Source organism: Hemiscyllium ocellatum, chromosome 36 (assembly GCF_020745735.1).
Source record: "Hemiscyllium ocellatum isolate sHemOce1 chromosome 36, sHemOce1.pat.X.cur, whole genome shotgun sequence".
In the NCBI taxonomy this organism is placed as follows: domain Eukaryota; kingdom Metazoa; phylum Chordata; class Chondrichthyes; order Orectolobiformes; family Hemiscylliidae; genus Hemiscyllium; species Hemiscyllium ocellatum.
In genome coordinates this window covers 28,700,849-28,718,633 of record NC_083436.1, presented here as the reverse complement: position 1 = coordinate 28,718,633, position 17,785 = coordinate 28,700,849, and the positions used below count along the sequence as shown (strand labels likewise).

The following is a 17,785-nucleotide window of genomic DNA, read 5'->3' as shown; positions in this document are numbered from 1 at the left end:
ATAAAGCGAATGCAATGTTGTCATTTATCTCAAGAGGGTTGGAATATAAAAGCACAGTTGTGCTACTGAAACTTTATAAAGCTCTGGTTAGGCCCCATTTGGAGTACTGTGTCCATTTTTGGTCCCCACACTTCAGGAAGGACATACTGGCACTGGAACGTGTCCAGCGGAGATTCACACGGATGATCCCTGGAATGGTTGGTCTAACATATGAGGAACAGCTGAGGATCCTGGGATTGTATTCATTGGAGTTTAGAAGATTAAGGGGAGACTTAATAGAAACTTACAAGATAATACATGGCTTGGAAAGGGTGGACGCTAGGAAATTGTTTCCGTTAGGCGAGGAGACGAGGACCCGTGGACACAGCCATAAAATTAGAGGGGGTCAATTCAGAACAGAAATGCGGAGACATTTCTTCAGCCAGAGAGTGGTGGGCCTGTGGAATTCATTGCCGCAGAGTGCAGTGGAGGCCGGGATGCTAAATGTCTTCAAGGCAGAGATTGATAGATTCTTGATGTCTCGAGGAATTAAGGGCTACGAGGAGAATACGGGTAAGTGGAGTTGAAATGCCCATCAGCCATGATTGAATGGCGGCGTGGACTCGATGGGCTGAATGGCCTTACTTCCACTCCTATGTCTTATGGTCTTATTTGGAAACTTACCCCACAAAGGCAGTTGCAGCAGTCTTGTTGTTGGTGTCCAGTCCAGCTGCCCCAGAGAGGAGGTAGGGGTGTATGGGGTTGGGGGTCGATGTTGGGGCAGGGGCCCATGCGCTGTGTGCTGCTGCAGTGGCCTGAATGAGGAGCAGACTTTTAAAACTCCAAGCCCCAGAGGAAAGGCATTTAATCGATTAACCGAATAATCAATTATCCGAATGAAATAGTGCCCACTCATCTCGTTCGGATAATCGAGGTTCCCCTGTAACTAATTAATTAAACAGGAGAGAACTTCATCTGCTTACTCTTAGTCTCGCTTAAAAACATTTAAAAAGTTACACTTTTAAAAAATAAAGTGTAGCTGTATTTTAAACAACATGCTAAATTTATATTCCTGCTAAACAGCTTTACTGAAACTGAAAGAGCAACTTTATATTTGGTCAATGAGACAGAGTCATACAGCACGGAAACAGGCCCTTCAGCCCAAGTCGGCCATGCTGACCAGGTTTCCTAAACCAAACCAGTCTCATTAGCCTGCGTTTGGCCCATATCCCTCTAAACCTCGGCCTATCCGTATACCTGTCCGAATATATTTTGTCTGTTGTAATCACACAGGCGTCTACCACTTCCTCTGGGCAACTCAGCCCATATAGATACCACCCTCTGTGTGAAAAAGTTGGCCCTCAGATCCCTTTTAAATCTTTTTCCTCTCATCTTAAAACTTTATCCTCAAGTTTTGAATTCCCCTATCCTTGGGAACAAGACCTTTGTTGTACACCTTACCTATGCACCTCAGGATTTTACTAACCTCCAAAAAGGTAATCTTCCAGCCTCCTACACTCTAGAGTAAAAAGTTCCAGCCTATCCAGCCTCTCCTTGTAACTTATACGCTCCAGTCTCAGTAACATCCTTGTAAATCCTTTTTGCACCTTTTCCAATGTAATAATATCCTTCCCATAGCAGGGTGACTAGAATTATATGCAGTACTCCAAATGTGTCCTTACCAATGTCTTGTATGTTAAATAAGATTTTGCACAAAATTTTCTACTAAAATTCCATTGTCATTTGCTTCCCTATGTATATAATCTAAAAAGTTAAAAATCCAGTGATTAATGCTTATTGATATGTTGCTTGTGAGAATGTCTCAGTGATTGCTTCATTACCCTTCTAGATGACATCACCGTTGCTAGACACCTGAAGATTCATTTGTCTTGAGGCAAGCATACCAAATGCCTTCTTCACTACCCTGTGACTCCATATTCAAGATTTCTTGAAAGTCCTGTCCTGATTTGCCTTACCAAAATGCATTTATATAAATTAAACTCCACCTGCAACTCCTCTGGTCCATCTGATCAAGGTCCAGTTGTACTCAGATAACCTTCTTCGCTGTCTACTACACCTCCAATTTTGGTGTCATCTGCAAACTTACTAACCATACCACCATTATTCATGTCTAATCCATTTATATAAATGACCAAAAGCAGCAAAGTAGTCTTTGGACTGTAAAGCCATCTTAGCCTGCCTGGCACACTCTCCTCATTCCTGATGAAGGGCTCTGGCCCGAAACATCGAATTTCCTGTTCCTTGGATGCTGCCTAACCTGCTGTGCTTTAACCAGCAACACATTTTCAGCTCTGATCTCCAGCATCTGCAGACCTCACTTTTTACTCTTTGGACTGTAAATACGAGTGCAAACACTAGCAATGTCTTGCTAATCTCGTTTATTTCATTTTTTGCTAAATTGCAGTACAGTAGAAGGTCCAGTGTAGGAAAGATTACTCTCAGGCGCCCAATCCCCTGCCTCGCATAAAGGAACGCATTCGCCCATTGAGTGAAACAGCAACTTATTGTTAGGTAGAAACACGCATTCCTGCTACACACACACAGATTGAAAGCATGCCCTTTTGATTAAAGTAAGTAACCCTTCTGTTCTCGGATGAGGCCGGTGGTCCAATGTAAACCCACTCGGTCGCTGAAAAGCCAACGTTTTCACTGGGAGAGGTGTTCCTGGGGATCTGCAGGAGGTGGACGTTCCAGATCGGCGCAGTCGTCAGTGAAGAACACAAGGTCCTGTGATCAAACAATAGGTGACACTGAAGTGAATATTGCACAGTACCGGCGCGTTCAACACGAGGGAACTACAGCAAACAAGAACAGAAGTTGCTGGAAAAGCTCAACAGCTCTGGCAGTATCTGATGGCTTTGATTTCTCTGCACAGATTCTACCAAACCTGCTGAGCTTTCCCAGCAACTTCTTGGTTCTGATTTACAGCATCCGCAGTTCTTCCCGTTTTTATTAAGAGGGAACTAGAAACACATTAAAACAGGAGGATTTGTGCTTTAAGAAGGAATTCGATAAATAATTGAAAGGGGGAAAACTGCAGGGATGTGGATTTGTTCTGTGGAGGTGGTTCAGTCTAGAAATACAACCTACAGTCCTTATCTATAGTCGTTCCCCTTCGTAGGTGAACTCGATAGCAATAATGTGTGCGTTACCCGGTAGCAGAATCGACTGATCAGGTTGTAGAAGCGCTTGATGCGTAGTTTCAGAAATGCAATTCTCTTGAGCTCCTTACACTGGGGAGTAAGGAGATTGTCCAAAGAATAGAGGTGGTCGCGGAGTTTGGTCATCACACAAGAGTTCTGAAACACGAACATAGGCGATCAATATTCCAGTTGCACACAATAACTACACCCCGAATGATCAGCTCCCTTCAGGTGCCAAGTACTTACATGCACATTAATGTAGAGCTTCGGTAGGTTAGCAAGGCAGCGTTTCTGTCAAAGAAAGATATTCACTGAGTTAGAATAAGCACTACACAAAGAAAGGTGAGGAAAAGCCAGCTTGATTTATGGTTTACCGTGACTGAGAAGGTATCTAATCTTCCCATTAACTCCGTGATTCGTTCACTTTGTCTCAGAACAGCGGAGTAGCATGTTGGCGGGGCGCAATCGGCGATGATAAGGAGCGTGGAGAGGAGAACGATTTTCCGTAAGAAATCCATAACTGGCCCTTTTCACAGCCGCCCGGGTTGTATGAACTGGAAGGTTCCCCCCTTGACTGCGCCTCCCTGCTTATTAACTGCAGGGAGCTGAGCTCCTAGTTCTGAACCTGCTCCAAGTAATGAAAGCGGTTTCTTACCCCCTTTCCAGGGTTTGGAAACGACGTCAGTCTGGATAAACTGCCCTCCCCGGGAGATAGAAATAAGAATCAGATTGCAATTGATCAAACTCTGGGATATGTTCCCAACCAGACCTCAACACAACAGTCGCTTGTGGCAGAATTGTACACTGGGCTGCTCAGGAACCGTTATGTTTCTGATTGTAAATCCCTTCAGATGGAATGACAAGACGCCTCACCTTTTACAATCTTGGGTAATACCTCTCTCTTCCCTCACCCTCCAACACCCACACACACAAACTCACATCTTCTCCATGTGTATCTAACAGTGAATCATCTTCAGGAAGGTAGGATACTAAATCCCATGGCGATTTACCCTTCCAACATTTGTACCCAAAAAGTTGGCCTAGATTCCATCTCAAATATACACGAGAGTACATGTTCCTCTATTTCATAACTGTGTCACATGAAGCTTAGGAACCATAGACAAATGTTCCTCTCTTCCATAACACTGTCATGGCGTATGATTCTCTGGAAACCATAGACAAATGCAGCCCAAAAGCAAGCCCTTTGTCTGCTGGCCTTTCTCAGGGGCAGTACAGTAAAACCCACTTCCCCACTCTTTCACTCCACATTTCTGTAATGTTCCTTATTTCAATTATTTATCGAATTCCCTTTGGGAAAAAAACATGTTAAATTTGTGCTCACCACTTATTAACTGCTTTCCAAAATCCTAACCACTTTTTACATATCAAGACTTTTCCCCAGGCTTTGCTTGTTAATGTTTCACGAGCCACTGGGTGCTTTCCTGGTGGTGGAAAATATAAAGTCTTAGCACAATGGGGACTTTAAACAACAACAACAACAAAAAGACTTTTCTTCATGTTGTCTGTCATTTTTTTTGCGAATTGTCTTAAATCTGTGCCCTTAAGTTGCCAGACTTTCAGTGTTTTAAAGTTTTCATGATTTCCACAAAATCTCTTCCAGACTTTTATAGCTCTAAGAAGAACAACCCCAGCTTTTCCAGTTTACCCTGGTAACTAACTCCCCCATTCCTGGCTCCATTATGGTCAATCTGAACTCAATTCTGTGAATGAGATAACTTTAAACAATGGTGAATCTCAAAAACTGGCCAGACTATTCTGTTTATGACTCCTTTAGTTTCATATTTCTGATCTCTGGTGATGATTAAAGTTTCCTCAGACAGCTGTTCTTGCCATATCCTGAGATCCACACTCAGTTCCATGCATCACCATGTATACACTCTCCACCTCTGTCTCTCTAACAGCACCATCTCATGCTGGCACAGAGCTGCCCTGCCCCCAGTTCATTGTCTGGCTCGTTTAACATTTGAACAAGAAACATTTTCTTTTCCTTTCAGGCATTAAGGGACACGAGATGCAACAACTCAGAGGTACTCCACACCCCTCTGGAACCTTCTTCCCTCCCCCTTCTCACTGACTTCGTCCGCTCTCCCAACCCTTCTCCTGTCGTGTATTTATTATCCTTTCTGACATTCTGCAGCCCGATGCTGAATGTTCTGTATTTAGCAAAGTCCTCAGGTTTTCTCCCTCTACAAACCTAACTCAATGAATTTCAGCCATGACATGATGTTGAACTCTCCTTCTGCTGCCTTTGGCTTCGTGCCCATTTCTTTGGACAAGAGTCCTTACCCCATCTCACAGATCTCTTCATCCACCTTCAACACTCTCTCTCCACCTACAGCCCTCCCTCCAGTTTCTTATCTGCACTCGACTTGTTCATTGAGAACTATTGACGTGACATTGATTGCCTTAATTTCTCTTCCACCCTCCCCCCAACTCCCTCTGAACTTCACACTCTCAGGATCAACCCTGACAGCATAATTAATCCTGCCAATGAGGTTGATGCTGTTGTCGTCGGGTGTACCGACCTCTACATTGCAGAGGCTGAGGGCCAGCTCTCAGATGCCTCCCCCAGACCATAATTCCACCCTGAAGCATGAGGCTACTGTATCCAGAACAACCTCTAACCTCATTTCATCTGGTGATCTTCCCCCTCCAAGCTGATAGACCCCAACCCCACACAGCTTGTTTCTACTTCCTTCTGCCCAGTCAGACCCACTGTTTCTGCCTCCACCTGCCCCACAGAACTCAGCTCTTCCTACTTCAACTTGATTTTTTTCTCCCCTGGCCCAGTCCCTTCCCACTTATATTCGCAGTTCCTCTGGTGCTTTACATCAGTTTCAGAATTGGCATTTCATGGGCTCCAGCCGCCTCCTGTTTACCAAGGATGTGCAATCCCTTTATACATCCATCCCTCATTAGGATGTTCTTAGGGGTCTCTGATTCTTCTTGTATAAAAGGTCTGAAAGGACCCCATCCACCACCACCCTCCCCTGCCTGGCCAAGTTCATCCTCACCCTGAACAATTTCTCTTTTAGCTTCTCCCACTTTCTTCAGGCCAGAGGGGTGACCATGGGTACCCATAGGGGCCCCAGTTATGCCTGGCTCTTTGTGGGGTGTGTGGAACATTCCTTGTTCCAGTGCCACTCCAGCCCCCAGCCACAACTTTCTCCAGTATATCAATGACATCATCAATACTGCTTCCCTATAGTCTGAATTGGACAATTATCTATTTCGCTTCCAATTTCCACCCTGCTCTCACCTTCACCTGGTCCATCTCAGACCCTTTCCTCCCTTCCTCGGCATCTCTGTTTCTGTTTCTGAGGATATGCTGGCCAACAATATCCACTACACACTCACTGACTCCCACAGTTACCTTGACTATACATCCTCATGCCCTGCTTCCTGTAAAGACTCTATTCCATTTTCCCAGTTCCTCCATCTCATCTGTTCTGATAATGCCAATTTCAACAAGGGAGCCCTCTAAATGTCCACCTTCATCCTCAAGCAAAGATGCCCAGCACTGTGGTTGACAGGGTCCAACCCATCTGCTGCTCTTTGACCCTCAACCCCTCTCTTTCCTCCCACGGTAGCAATAGGGTACACTTGTGTTCACCTGCCATCCCACCAGTATCCACAACCAAAGGAACATTAGCTGCCATTTCCACCTCCTTCATCAGGATGCCACCACATATTCCCCATCCCTACATTATCAGCAATCTGCAGGGACCATTTCCTCTGGGACAATCTGGTCCACTCCTCCTTCACTCCCAACATGTCCCACACTCCTATGTCACTTTCCCATGCAATTGCAGAATGTGTAACAACTGCCCATTTATTTCCTCCCTCCTCAATATCCAAAATCCTAAAACTTCCAGGTGAAGCAGCACTTTATCTGTACTTCAATCAATCCAGTCTACTGTATTCGCTGACACAATGTGGTCTCCTCTACATTGGGGAAACAAAGTGTCAACTGGGTGATTGCTTTGCAGGACACTTATGTTCTGCCTGAAAGAAAGCCAGCTGACTGCCACTTCAACACACCATCTTGTTCCCTGGCAAACCTCTCTGTCTCAGATATGCTGCAGTGCTCCAGTGAAGTAAAGTGAAACTGGAAGAACAGCACCTCACCTTCAGCTTGGCAACTCTCCAGCCTCTGGTCTCAATATTGAGTTCAACAATTTGAAGGTTTGAGGAACCTTCTCCAATGTCCTTACCTCAAACCCCACACACCATGCCCAATCATCACATAGGCTGCTACCACACACAACCCATTGTTAGCTCCTAATAGTCCACATTAACAACTATTCATTTCCCAACTGACCTTTAACCACTCCTTTGTCTGTCCAACTATTTTTCTTTCTCTTTGGGCTCTATTTCCAGCTATCGTTTAAGCTCACCCCTCCCCATCTTCTGCATAAATACCAATGTTTTCCAAGTAACCATCAGTTCTGAAGAAAGATCCAAAATGTTAACTATGATTTCTCTCCACAGATGCTGCCAGAGCTGCTAAGTTTATAGCAATTTCTGCTTTTATTTCTAATAATCTTCTTTTGGCATTCAACGACATTACTGTTACTGAACATTTCATCCTCAACATTTTGGAAACTGCAGTTGACCAAATACTTCAATGTATGTGTGATGGAATATCTCATACCTGTCTGCAGAAATAGGCAAATATGAATGCAGATGACATGAAATTTGGTGGAGTTGTGGATAGTAAACAAGGATATCAAAGGACACAGTGGGATGTAGATTAGCTGGAAAGGTGAGCGGAGAAACGGCAAATGTAGTTTAATCTGGAAAAGTGTGAAGCAATGCATTTTAGGAGATCAACTGCAAGAGGAAAGTATACTGTATATGGCTGGATCCTTAGGAGCATTGATATACAGAGAGAGATCTTGGGGTCCAAATCCATAGCTTCCTGCAAACCACAACACAAAGTGGATGAGGTGGTAAAGAAGGTACAGTTTATGGCTTGCTTGTCTTCATTGGTTAGGGCACTGATAAAGAAGTTGGCAAGTCATGTTGGAACTGGTCAGACCATGTTTGGAATACTGTGCATAGTTCTGGTCTTCATACTATTGGAGGATGTGGAGGCTTTGGAGAGGGTGCAGAAAAGGTTTATCAGGAGGTTGTTGGATTGGAGTGTATTAGCTATGAAGAGGGGTTGGACAAATTTGAGTTGTTTTCACTGCAGCACTGGGGACCAAGGGGTGACCTGATAAAAGTATATAAAATTATGAGAGCATGGATAGGTTAGATAGTCTAAGTCACTTTCTCAGGTGGAAATACTGGGGATTTGTGTTTAAAGGGAGAGAGGAAAATTTGAGGATGTATAAGGAAAGTTTTACAGGTAGTGGGTACATGGAACATGCTGCCAGGGGAGGTGGTAGAAGCAGATATGATAGCAAAGTTTAAGACGCATTTAGACGCACTTGCGAACAGGCAGAGAATGGAAGGATACAGACCATGTGCACGCAGATAGGATTAGTTTTGAATTGCATCATGGTCAGCACAGACATGGTGGGCTGAAGGATCTGTTCCCGTGCTGTGCTGTTCTGTGTTCAATATAAGTACAATTAAACTATCATTCAAGAAGCTCAATGCAATTCAGCCCAAAACAGCTTGTTTAATCAACAACACATCAGCATCTTAAACGTTCACTTCAACCACTACCAGCTCCGAGTGGCAATGACATGTACAATATTCATGATACACTGCAGCAACCCACCAAGGCTCCTTCCACAGCACCTTCCAAAACCAAACGCCCTGTGAGTTCAAGAATATGTGCAACAGGTGCATAAGAACACTGCCACTTACAACTTCCCTTCAAAGTTACACATCATCCTGACTCGGAAAAATTTGTCGCCACTTCAAGGTCAATGGGTTATAAACAAGGAAATCCCTTCCTAACAAGACACATGGTGCAGATAGCATTTTCTAAAATTCCATTGAAGAGACAATAAACTAGTTAAAGATCTACGATGTATATAAAATGAACCTCTTTTCAAATTTACAATCAGTATTGTTAGAACCCTTGCTGAGTTTTCCTGTTTTATTCCAAATCAAATTTGAGTTGAAGGTGTGAACTGGGAATTGAGAGCTGTAAAAGACTTGTGGACATCTGGCCAGTTTGCAGTATAAGGCAAAGAAAAATAATTCAAGCATTTGCTTGGGAGGTTAGTTCTACAGGCAAATTATAGGCTGGTTGTAGATTGAAGAGATTTCAACAGATCTAGTGAACCTAGGAAAAGCATGGTGTTTCAACAGAGAATAGAAGCTAATGAGTTCAGTACCTGGGAATTGGTTCCAGCAAGTCTGGAAGAGATCCCATGTTCAAGTAAATGGCAGTTGCTGAATGGTAATTGAGGCATCAGGAAGAGATGTTAACAGGGCAGAACCAGAACTGAAGTTGTTAATTTGAACAATATCTCCCCAGAAAACAATCTTGTTCACTGACAAAACAGCATGAAGATCCATATTAATGAGGTGGAGGAAGGAAGTGAATGTACTGTAGCCAAATTTGCAGATGCTACAAAACTAGGTGGAAAGCTCGTGAGCGGGATACAAAATGTTTACAGAGAGCTATTCATAGATGAAGCAAGTGAGCAAAAATTGGCAAAGAGTGTAATGTGGGAAAATATGATGTTGTCCATTCCGGAATGTAGAACAAAAGAACATCTTATTATCTAATTGGAAAAAAAACTGCAGAAAACTGCAACACAAAGAGAAATGGGGGTACTTGTACATGAAACACAGTGCACATCTGAAATAGTTAATCAGGAAGGCTAATGGAATCTTAGCCCTTATTTCAAGGAATTTGGAATATCAGAAGAGCGAAGTCTTACTTTAACTGAAGAAGGTGTTAGGGAAACCACTCTGGAGTACTATGAACAGTTTTAGATTAGATTAGATTCTCTACAGTATGGAACAGGCCATTTGGCCCAACAAGTCCACACCAACCCTCTGAAGAATAACCCACCCAGACCCATTCCCCCACCCTATATTTACCCCTGACTAATGCACCTAACACTTTGTGCAATTTAGCATGGCCAATTCACCTGACCAGCACATCTTTGGATTGTGGGAAGAAATTGGAGCACCCAGAGGAAACCCATCCAGACACAGGGAGAATGTGCAAAATCCATACAGACAGTCACTTGAGGAGGGAATCAAATCGGTTTCCCTGGTGCTGTGAGGCAGCAGTGCTAACCACTGAGCCACCATGCCCCCCATAAGTTTTGGTCACCTTATTTCAGGAAAAATACTATTTCATTGGAGGCAGTTCAGAGGAGTTTCAATCGGATGATCCCTGGTATAGACCGTTTGTCTTACGAACAAAAGTTAGACAGGAGGGACTCTACTCACCAGAATTCAGAAAATGTGAGGTATTCTCATTGCAATATATAGGATTCTCAAGGGGCTTGACAGCATAAATGTTTCCACTCATGAGAGAGTCTTGGATCAAAGGGCATATTCTCAGTATAGTGGGGTGCCAAATTAAGACTGAGATGAGGAGGAATTCCTTCTCTCAGAGGATTGTAGCTCTGTGGAACTCCTTGCCACAGACAACTGCAGGGGTAGAGTTCTTATGTATATTTAAGTCTGAGATAGATTCTTGATCAATTGGGGAATCAAGGGTTTCAGGAAAAATAAAGGAAAATTGACAGGAGGAATGTTGGATCAGCCGTGATCCTAGTAAGTGGTGGAACAGGCTCAAGGGGCTGAATAGCCTCAATAGCCTATTCTTTATAGTCTAAGATTTGAAAGTTCTCTGCATGATCTGTTGCACCATCTTTTGGAAGCCCAAAGAGTTAGAAGTATTGCTGCTTTTACCTGGTTGGACTGAGAAGATTATTCGGATGAGGGGTTCCAAAAAAGTAACCAAGGAGCACACACTCATTCCTGTAAAACAACACATTGTGAAGGGCATTTAAACAATCTGGCCAGTTCAGTTACCTTCTCTTATTTATTCCTTGACTGTGTTTGTTTGTCTTTTATGTGAATGAGTACTGAAAACAGATGTTTTAGGTTTAAAGTGGAAACATTAATAATATTACTGTGTTCTTTACTTTTCTTTCTGCTAATGACTTAATAATTCACTCTTTTCTTTAAAGATACAAAACTGGGGCCTGGAAATTCATTATTTGCAGAGTCTGGGATTGATTATTCAAAAATCTGGTTAGGAGTCATTGGGTTGGCTATTGGGCGTCTTCAGTAGTTTAATTTTACAATGTTGCGAATACAGAGGCAGAAAGACCACTTTGGTTTGGTTGACTGTGTTGCAACAACAGAAACAATATGTAGAGGCCAAACAATACCAATGTGTTTTGGAGGTAATGTGACTGGATTATGAGAATGCCATGATAATGGACAATGGCATACATAATCCTATATCTAGATGTAAGTCAGTTTCAGAAGTCACAGACCAAATGCAAATTCAGAGTGGATTCTTTTCTGTTCATGAAAAGGGGGATATTTGGGGTTGTGATCTGAAGAGACAGATATGACAGGTGGAGGGACAGGTAATGGTTGAGGAGACAGGGAGGCTGCAGAAGGACTTGCAAAGGTTAGGAGCATGACCAACAAAGTGACAGATGGAATACAATGTGAGAAAGTGTGAGGTTATGCGCTTTGGTAAGAAGAAGAGGTATAGACCATTTTTTAAATGAGGAAAAGGTTCCGAAATCTATTGCACAAAGGAGACTTAGAAAATCCTGAACTAGGACTCTTAACATGCAAGTTCAGCTGGCAGTTAGGAATACAAATGCAATGTTCACATTCATTTCAAGAGGGCTAGAATACAAGAGCAGGGATATGCTGCCGAGGTTGCATTATGGTCTGGTCAGACTGCATTTGGAATATTATGATCAGTTTTCAACCCCATTTCTATTTGGGGTTGTGCTGGCCTTAGAAGGGGTCCAAAAGTTCACCCTGGGGATAAGAGTTTGTCATATAAAGAATGATTGCGGACTCTAGGTCTGTACTGAGTTTAGAAGGATGAGGCAACATCTCATTCAAACTTACAGAATCTGAAGAGGCCTGGATAAACTGGCCGGGGAGAAGATGTTTCCAATAGTAGGTGATTAGAACTCCACAGCACAGCTTCAGAGTAAAGAGATGACCCTTTAGAACTGAAATGAGGTGGTTTTTTTTCAGGTTGAGGATGATGAATCTATGGATCACATTCCCATAGAAGGCTGAGGTGGCCAAGTCCTTGGGGGCACTTAAGTCAGAGATAGATAGGTTCTTGGGTAAGGGGTTTTACTTAGATCAAAGGTTATGGGGAGAAGGCCGGAGAATGGAATTGAGAAATAGGTCAACCATAATTAAGTTGTGGAACGGTCTTGATTGGCTAAATGCCTAATCCTCTTACTACATATTATAATCTTATGCAACCATAAATAATTCCATGATCCTTAGGGAATCCAGGCATATGGTGCAGATGCATGGCTCATGGTGGAAAGTTGACAGTAGGGAAACTAGAGGACCTGACAGGTCAGGTAAACAATGTATATCTGAACTTGTAGAATGTAACTGTGTGATGAGGGTTGGTAGATTTGGCAGTTATCTTCTGCAGAGTTCTGAAGGGGTCTATAACATAAAAAGCAAGACAGTTGTTATCTTTATGAGCAATGTCTAAATCACCCTTGTCATATGCTTAGTTGAAACATATAGAGTTCTGCCCCAACCCCACTGTAAGAATGGAAAGCTGCAGATACAGGCATCTTTGGACATGGCCAGAGATAATTGCTTGGCACTATACACATAGGTATCAGTGCTAACAGCAGGTACTGACTAATCAATGATGCCAAGAAAATCTATGTGGCATTTCTTTTTCTCATTCTTCAAAACATACAAGTTGAAAAAGCTATCTCAAGTTAGAAAGACTTACATGATGGATGGAAATCCCAAAAGGGCTTGCAGCCAATGAAGTTTGGCATTGTTGGAATGTAGGAGATTCAGTAATCAATTCACATGCAGTAAAGTCCTACAAACACAACTACAGTATTGACTAGCTCATTTGCTTATTGTTATGTTGATTAAGGGGTAAATATTGATATGGACACTTGGGGTAACTCCCCTGCTCTCCTTTGAAAGAATGCCATTGGAATTTCTTTTATATTCACCTAAACATGCAGATTGATTTTAAAGGGAATACAAAAATGAAACATACTTTGTGAAACATGCTGATGTACAAAATATTTACAATAAACTAATTTCTCATTAAATAACTCAATAGAAATGTTTCATTAAAATAGGTGAAAAAATACATCAAAGACATTCACAGCAAGTTCAGTCCAATGTGTGAAATTGGGAAGAGTCAGTATGAGTGAAGGAATTTTGCTGCAGTGCCTATTTTAATTAGTTTCATAGAGTGTACTAGCTTGTGACTTCACAAGTGGATGCTTGCGATGCCTGTGCCATGTGTTAAAATTTTGTCCTTGAAATTATTAAATTTATTTCAAAAGACACAAAGGGTTTTTTTTCAGTTGGTTGTGTTGGTGGTCATTCCCAATAGTAGCACTGGTGTTTGAGCCCCCCAGACTAACCTCATACTTGAAATGTTTATTTAATTTATTTGGGAAAATAATATTTATTTTAGCTACCCTAAGATGCCTGTGGTCTCTTGGTATCGAACAAAATATGCTCAATATTTGAAGATCAAGTATAAAATATGTTTTGCTTCTTTGAAGTTTCTGTCTCTAAGGGGCAATGTTTTATTAATACATAGTTTGAATACTTTATTCCAATAAGAAGAAAGGCTAATCTCTAAAAATAAGTAATTTCTTAAACATATAAATATTTGCCCAATTAGAAATAGTTAATATAATTCAATGGTATATTTAAAAAAGTATGATTGCAGAAATAACTTAATATTTATAAACCATTAGACTTTGTGACAGGTTAAAAATCAAAAACCTAAACGTATGTTTTAACAGTACTGTCCAAAAATTCTTGCATTTCTTGGCAGTTGAAGAACATTTTAGGGGAAATTAAATGTCTGCTCATTAGTCTTTAAAATAACTCCACAGAGGCCAGTTTCCCACCACCAAGTCACCCTTTATTTACATGTGGAGAGTCCTTAACATTGATCCAGCTCCTTCAGAACCAACTCTCAGTTACTAGGATGTCTGAGACTTCTGTGCTTTTCAAAATAAAATTAAACTGTTTTTCATGCTGAACTAACCACACAGAGGCCGGTATCTTGTCACCAAGTCACCCTTTATTTACGTGTGCACAGTACATGGACTCTGGGTCAGTGGTGCTGGAAGAGCACAGCAGTTCAGGCAGCATCCAACGAGCAGCGAAATCGACGTTTCGGGCAAAAGCCCTTCATCAGGAATCACATGAACTCTGACCAGTTAGCCAAGAGCCAGTCCCTTAGGAGTGGGGAGGCTCTCTGAATCTCCTGTTCATTTTTTTTTTCAATATAGAATCCCCACAGTGTCAAAACAGGCCCTTTGTCCCACCAAATCCACACCGACCCTCCGAAGGGTATCCCATCCTGACCCATTTCCCTACCCTATTACTCTACATTTCCCTCGACTAATGCACCTAACCTACACATCCCTGAACATTAGGGCAATTTAGCTTGGCTAATTCACCTAACCTGCACATCATTGGACTGTGGGAGGAAACTGGAGCATCCGGAGAAACCCACGCAGACACAGGGAGAATGTGCAAACTCCACACAGGAATTGAACCAGGGTCCTTGGTGCTGTGAGGCAGCAGTGCTAACCACTCAGCCACCGTGCTAGCCCCATTGTTTTCTTTCTTTCATTCTCCCACACTACCACTGTCCCCAAAAGGGCCCAACAGTAGTCTTATATTTTCCCCAAATGACCCGTGGCTGTGCAGTGACACAGTCAAAAGGTGCCATTATGCGAAAACTTTATTTATATTTTCCACAACCAGGAAAACACACATATAGTTAGTGAAACATTAGCAAGCAAAGCCTGATAAGGGTAATGCTTAATCGATAAAAAAATGAGTTGGGAGGTATGGGGAGAGAAGGAGCGGGACACTCCTGATTTTTTTTCCTAATTATATATTTTTAGTTAACATTAACAGCTGTACACAGAGAAACAGCAATTTTACAAGGAAGAGGAGTGGCAAGGCCAAGCCCCAAACCCTACCATTCAACCAGTTTTCAAGGAAATGAGGACAAACCTCAAATCCCAGTTTGGATCATCACAAAACAGTAATAAATACATATAAGGCAGTCCAAATACGTAAAAGAACAGTGCATAAAATACAGACCTGACCCAGCAACCCACCCGTCCCTCCCACCTTCCGGCCACTCTAAGGCAGTCCGCCCCTATGCCCCTTCTGGCTCTTGGTCTGTCCCATGCCCCTTCCTGCTCTCGACCCTGACACACCTTCCGACCACCTCCAAGACTTCCTGTCCTACTTCCCCAACCTCCCAGGATCCTGATCTTATCTGTCAGCCAGGGGTCCATGATTAGACCAACTTAGCAGCCCCAATCAGGGAACTCATATTCTCTGAAATCTAGGTGGCTGATCTTGTTACAATCACTACAGTCTTCACTTTTTATCTGCTTTTGGTAGCTGAATTGCGTGCTACACTTTCTACCGACCATGGTTATTAATGCAGTAGTACAGGAATAATAGGACTAAGTTAGCACTTAAAGCCATATATTTGGTTAAGGGCACCACAACCTAATTGCGAGCTTTTCGTGTTTATTATATTTAAATCTAAAAACAATTATATGGAATATAATTAATATTATGGCTTCGATGTTATCTAAGACAGGATAACATGGCAGGTCCAAAATTGGCAGTTCAGTTAAATTGCAGAAACTGGACAGCCATGGGAATTTTAGCTGCCAGGTCTCATTTAATTAGTAAGTAGCTTTACTGATCACCAGCACTGTGCAATTTCCAACATCAGGGCAACTGTTTAATGACTAAATTAATCTGTTAAGGGGAGTTCATGCAATTTATGCAAAACATTTGGCTAACAAATTGTTTGTCTGCTTCCATATAGTGGCTGCAAAAAAGGGAAGCAGCTGTCTTGAAAATGCTGCTTGTAGCAATGATTCACATTCAGAAAGGAAATACTTACCCTGAAAGTCACAAGAGAGCATTCTATGAAAGACAGCCTGTTTGGAGGCGTCAGAGAAAGTTAGCAGCATGCGTCTGACCTGGAAGAGTTGGGAAGCACTTCTGCAAGTTTGTCATCATCATTCCATTTTTCCATTAAAGATGAAGGGTATACAAGAAATCCATTCAGGATAGGATCCTTTCATTTGGTGCACTGTTACAGGTGGCTGGGAGACCACTCAGAGATGTACCGTTCCTGACACCTATTAATTTTGTTGTGAATTGTTTTCAGTCTTGGTGTTTGATGTGAAGCTTTTGTAGCCATTTATCATCATGGTGGCACAAATCCAGCCTGCTGACAATGTAACCATTTTGCTCCATCACGGGCAACTGTTGCGCTTGTTTGTAAACAGATGTGTCTTCATGTCACACTTGCAAGCATCCATGAAATAGAACTTAGATTAGATTAGATTACTTATAGTGTGGAAACAGGCCCTTCGGCCCAACAAGTCCACACCGACCCGCCGAAGCGCAACCCACCCATACCCCTACATTTACCCCTTACCTAACACTACGGGCAATTTAGCATGGCCAATTCACCTAACCTGCACACATCTTTGGACTGTGGGAGGAAACCGGAGCACCCGGAGGAAACCCACGCAGACACGGGGAGAACGTGCAAACTCCACACAGTCAGTCGCCTGAGTCGGGAACTTGGAGCATTCTACTGGCTATCTCACGTAGATATCCTTGGGGATGCACCCTCCATCCTGCAAACCTGTTCAAGTCAAATCAATCACTACTACTTGATAAGTACTAGAAATCTTAGACATTTGACACACCAGTTGCATTCACAATTCTATGCTTCCATAGGAGTGTAAACAACAAAGATGAACATTGCTATGTTTTACAACAAAGCTGTCAATCTTCTTGCTTCAGGGATATACAGAAAAGCACTGGCCTCATAAATTAGATATTGGTTCTATGTGTCAGCTTGATGTTATTCCATGCACGTTTTGAGCGTCAATTTAAGGTTATGGTTATTTTCCTGATGTGTGCTTCGAATTTTGCACCAAGACAAATCCCACATTGCTGTTGATGCAGGATACCAGAATTTGCTGACCAATTTCAGTAGAACATTGTTTAGTGTGACCAAAGGTATACTATATGCTATATTCTATCCCAAAACCACATTTTCTTGAAGCTCGCCATAAGGGAGAACAAGTTACAGACCTGGGAGAGACAATCCCTGCGTCTTTGCAGTTGAGTTATAGTGAGAGTATCTAGATTGACATTACCAGCGTGGATAAATTCTCTGATGAGAGTGTGCCGAAGAATTCGATTACATCACTGACACAGGAAAAGTCAACATGTAAACTGTCTCTCCATTACTTATGTTGCTGAAAATTAAGGGTGCAAGTGACCAGTAGCAATCATAGGTCCTTCTCATTCAGTATCCAAACATGCCAAGTTGCTGATGTGAGCACTGGTGCACAGGAGGGGTATGACACTTGTAATCAGACACTAATAAGAGAGAATTAAGTAGCTAAACT

General features: G+C 42.3%; 1 protein-coding gene across 1 annotated transcript; it reads right to left on the bottom strand.

Annotated features, from left to right (window-relative positions):
- Positions 1–2,370: 2,370 nt before the first annotated feature.
- Positions 2,371–3,774, bottom strand: LOC132833413 (cytokine-like protein 1). Its single transcript, XM_060851656.1, has 4 exons — positions 3,518–3,774; positions 3,390–3,434; positions 3,153–3,299; positions 2,371–2,727 (listed from the first exon to the last, which is right to left on the bottom strand). The coding sequence occupies exons 1-4, from the start codon at positions 3,659–3,661 to the stop codon at positions 2,647–2,649; spliced, it is 417 nt and encodes a 138-aa protein (XP_060707639.1). The 5' UTR covers positions 3,662–3,774; the 3' UTR covers positions 2,371–2,646.
- Between the last annotated feature and the right edge of the window lie 14,011 nt (positions 3,775–17,785).